Source organism: Trichosurus vulpecula, chromosome 3, assembly GCF_011100635.1.
Source record: "Trichosurus vulpecula isolate mTriVul1 chromosome 3, mTriVul1.pri, whole genome shotgun sequence".
Taxonomy (NCBI): domain Eukaryota; kingdom Metazoa; phylum Chordata; class Mammalia; order Diprotodontia; family Phalangeridae; genus Trichosurus; species Trichosurus vulpecula.
In genome coordinates this window covers 152,462,885-152,467,342 of record NC_050575.1, presented here as the reverse complement: position 1 = coordinate 152,467,342, position 4,458 = coordinate 152,462,885, and the positions used below count along the sequence as shown (strand labels likewise).

At 43.8% G+C, this 4,458-nt stretch overlaps 1 protein-coding gene across 1 annotated transcript; it reads left to right on the top strand.

Annotated features, from left to right (window-relative positions):
* The first annotated feature begins 2,764 nt into the window (after positions 1 to 2,764).
* Positions 2,765 to 3,352, top strand: LOC118843365 (60S ribosomal protein L17). The gene has a single exon (XM_036750974.1). It carries the CDS (start codon positions 2,778 to 2,780, stop codon positions 3,330 to 3,332), a length of 555 nt encoding a protein of 184 aa, XP_036606869.1. The 5' UTR covers positions 2,765 to 2,777; the 3' UTR covers positions 3,333 to 3,352.
* The last annotated feature ends 1,106 nt before the right edge of the window (positions 3,353 to 4,458 follow it).

Below are 4,458 nucleotides of genomic sequence, written 5' to 3'. Positions count from 1 at the left end.
CATCAGCAGAGTGTGGCTAGACAGCTATTGGAAAATCCTTCAAGGGTAGAATCTGAAATCCTTGTTTTGGGTTCCTCATGCCAATGAATGTCAATAGCCTTGAAAGTAGAAAGATGAGGGTAGGGCAGTGAATCATTCCATTTAATTACATAGATCACCGTGTTGCTGAGGAGAAGCCGGCCATGCTGAGCTTGCAACTGCAGCCGTGGATGATGAGGCTCCTGTTAATAACTGGCCCTGACACCTCAAAGGAGCACTAATACCTCCAGACAAATGTCAGAAATAATAGAAGAGCCGTCAAGAAAAACACGGTACTATTTATCACACATTCTCATAAAAGGCAGGACCCATCTTTCCCTTTGTGGTATCTCAGAATGGGGGTAGGGGAGGAGGTTGCCTTGATGAGGCAGACCTTGGGTGGGTTCCAATGGGTGGACAACTTGGGCCTTCATGGGTAAGTGGGGGAGAGGAAGTAAGAGAAATGTTGGGACTGAGATCCGGCCTGAGGCAACGGTGTGGTATCTTTCCACTGGATTTACTCAGAACACAAAATCACCCTCTTTCCCCACCTCCTTTACCTCCCTCCCCCAAGGACTTTCTATTAAAGGATTCTTAAGCCAAAGTGGCATGACTAGATTCCTCACAGGATCACAAGGTCATAGATATAGAGCTGAATGAGACCTTAGAGGCCATCTGGTCTAACCCCCTGATTTTACACATGAGAAAACAAAGGTCAAGAAAGGAAAGTGATTTGCCCAAGGTACGCAAATTGATAGAGGCAAATCCAGCGGTCTCCCCTCTAGCCACAACCCACTACTACTGCCTTCCCTCTGAGATTAACTCTAATTTACACTGTATATAGCTTATACGGGCATAGTTATTGCATGTTGTCTTCCTGTCAGAATGTGAGCTCCCTGACAGCAGGGACCATGTTTTTACCTTTCTTTGTATCCTTGGCACTTAGCACAGTGCTGGCACATTAATAAATGCTTATTGACTAATTGACTTTTGGTTTGTTTTTCCACTATACTACATTGTCTCAGATCCAGCCCTCCCCTTGGTATCGCCCAGCATGGAGCCACCCCACCCACTGCACCACAGATATTTCATCCTGTGCTTAAATCCACCCTCTATCTAGGCCCATGCATTTCTGTCACTGACCCTGACTTGATGCACTCAGACTGACTGCAGCCTGGTGATATCTGGGCTTTGGTGAGGAACTTGGAAAAATAAACATGCCTCTCTCTTAGCTCAACTTCAGTGAGTGAATTTGGCTGGAGTCATCAACAGGCCTTCTGTCGCCGAAAGGGAACAGGGCCCTTCTGACTCTAGAAACACTCACACTTTTCAGACATCATCTTGGAGCTATCCCAGGCTCCATGTAAAAGTCTATATGAACCTAATGGTCCCAGAAGCCAATAACGTTAGTATCCCTCTAGGTACACCTGGCTTTGGGTCCTAGAGCGTCTAGAAAACTATTCCCTACCTTCCCTTGGTCCCTAGCTGGGGACCAAGCCCCCGATTGCCCTGCTCCATACCCTAGCTCTATCAAAAATTGGCTGGGCCATCCAGACAACCACTGCCTTCTGCGGGGAGCAGAATCAGAATTATTTCCTTGCTTCCGCAGCATTTTCTCCTATAAATTCTACACTTAACCAAATGTATTCCAAAATACCCTTTCCTCACCCTGCCTCCTCCTCAGGCTTCTGACTAAGCCAGGAGCCAAGTTAATCAATCTTCCCAAAGCCATCCACTTTCCTTCTCCCATATATCCATCAGTTATCATTACTTAACCTTACTGTGAACATTCAGCTCCTTGGAGAATTCTTCTTCAAACACCAGGCTTTTCTCTTCTTCAATCTTTCATACGACGAGCCTCTAATTCCAACATGCCTTCCCCATTCTGGAAATCAGAGCAACAAAAATAATAATGGTAGCTCTTGTTACTACAGAGAGGAAGAAGGGCTGGACTGGGAGTCAGGAACATCTGGCTTCGAATCACAGATTGGAAGCTTTGTAACTGAGGGACTATGAGTAAGTTACAACCTCCCTGAGTCTTAGGCAACTCTTGAGGATTCACCCATACGGTGACAGATGGTAGTGATCTCTATTGATGGAGGGTATTCCCATTCAATGAAATAAAAAACCCATCATGAAGCAGTGTTTCTAAATATCTCTAAAGTTTATAAATTGTTTTTCACTTAACTTTGGAAGGTAGGTATTTAGTCCATCTTACTAAATACATTAAGTTAAAAACATATGTCTAGAGACTAAGCTATTAGCAAGACCTGTAAATGTCCTTTATATCAGAATAGCTTTTCCTACAAGGTTGACTTGGATTCTGGGACCTCATCTAACTGCATTATGTGGTAATCGGGCTACACAGAGAGTCAGAATGTTATTAAAGTTTCCAAACCTGCCACAGGCACAGTCCTAACCATTTGTGAAGACCTTATTAACCCTAAGATGTCACCAGCAAACAGTGAAGGATCAAATTATGTAAGAGCCACTTAGCACATGAAACCTAAGAGCTGGAATCCATGTTAGAGACTGTCCAATTCTGCTCCATTTTACAGAAGAGGCACAGAGAAAATTAAGCAGCTTACACAATTCAGGCTCCCCTCTCTCCTCACCAAAAGCAGTACTAGTTCTGTAACTCTAAATCACAGTGGAGTCTCAAAATCAGGAATGGAAATTAGAGGGAATTTTCTTTGCTAGAGGTCCTTAAGAAAAGGGTGGATCCTCTTCCCTTGAGCCATCCTAGGTAATCATTTAAAATGGTGAGGTACTCTCTTGATCCAGAGAACCCCACAAAATCATGCAAGTCAAGGGGTTCAAATCTCCGGGTCCACTTCAAGAACACCCGTGAAACAGCCCAAGCTATCAAGGGCATGCATATCCGAAAAGCTACCAAGTATTTGAAAGATGTCACATTGAAGAAACAATGTGTTCCCTTCCGTCGGTATAATGGTGGAGTTGGCAGGTGTGCCCAGGCTAAGCAGTGGGGTTGGACACAGGGTCGCTGGCCCAAAAAGAGTGCTGAATTCTTGTTGCATATGCTTAAAAATGCAGAGAGTAATGCAGAACTGAAGGGTTTGGATGTGGATTCTCTTGTCATTGAGCATATCCAGGTTAACAAGGCTCCCAAAATGCGACGGCGTACTTACAGGGCTCATGGTCGAATCAACCCATACATGAGTTCTCCTTGCCATATTGAGATGATACTCACTGAAAAGGAACAAATTGTTCCTAAACCAGAAGAGGAGGTTGCTCAAAAGAAAAAGATATCCCAGAAGAAACTGAAGAAACAAAAGCTTATGGCACGGGAGTAAATAATGAAATTAGAGTGCAAATAAAAAGCGAAATGAAAAAAAAAAAAAGAAAAGGGTGGATCACTGTCAATAACTGAAATGTAAGCCCTGCCTAGATTTACTGGAAAAGGGGGTGTACTGGGGGATCCTTGAAGAGTTTGGCCTTTGTTTTCTTTGATTAATTCAGTGTCTTTGATTGAGTCTTACTAGGTGCTAATCCCCAGGCCCAGACCCCTATCTATTAGGTGCTAAGCCTATATGGGTGTGAATTGGTAACTAAGGTGGGGCTCCAGGTGGGGCCAATGAAGAGAGGTGCTAACACCAGGACAATCATAGGAGTTCTGGTCGCTCAGATGATGTTTGATGGCATCTGAAACTGTATAAAAGGGAGAACAGAGCTATTTGCTTAAGGCTCTCACTCCTGGAGGTGTGGGACTCTGGGCAGCTGCTCTAAGGGCCTTCCAACTGAACCCAGATGTTGGTAACTATGAATTATATTTGGTCTGTTTACAAATGTATGTTTGTAATTTGTTTGTATTTGCTCTGAAGTTCAGGGTGCTGGCTTTTCCCCCTGAACTAAGTGAATTATATTGTATGCTGGATTAAATTGAGATTGTTAACCCCTTAACGTTGCTTTCCTTAGTAAAGCAGATCAAAAGAACCTGAGCTTGCAGCGTTCTGTGAGCTGGCTGTTGTTGGTTTTATACCACCCCCTCCACAGCAGCTGCTAGCCAGATTGTTGAAACAGAGTGGGGGTGGGGGGGAGAGGGGAGGTGGTTTAGGTACCAGAAGAGACAGTAGTGTGGTATAATAGAAAAAGTCCTGAATTTGGAATCACAGGACATGGATTCAAATTCTGACCCTGCTATTTGGTCAAGTGGTTGAATATCTCTGGACCTCGTTTCCTTATCTGTAAATGAGGGGGTTGGACTAAATAAGCTCCTGTCTAGACCTAAAACTCTATGATCCTGGAAAGGTAATGATGTATAATGGGAAGAAAAACCTGGAGTCAGGAGAAACTAGGGTTTGAACCTCACCTCTGCCACTCACAAGCTCTGCAATCATGAACAAGTTACTTCATCTCCCTAAGTCTGAGCTTCTACATCTGAAAAACAAAGATAATAAAATCTGTTTTGCTTGTCTCACA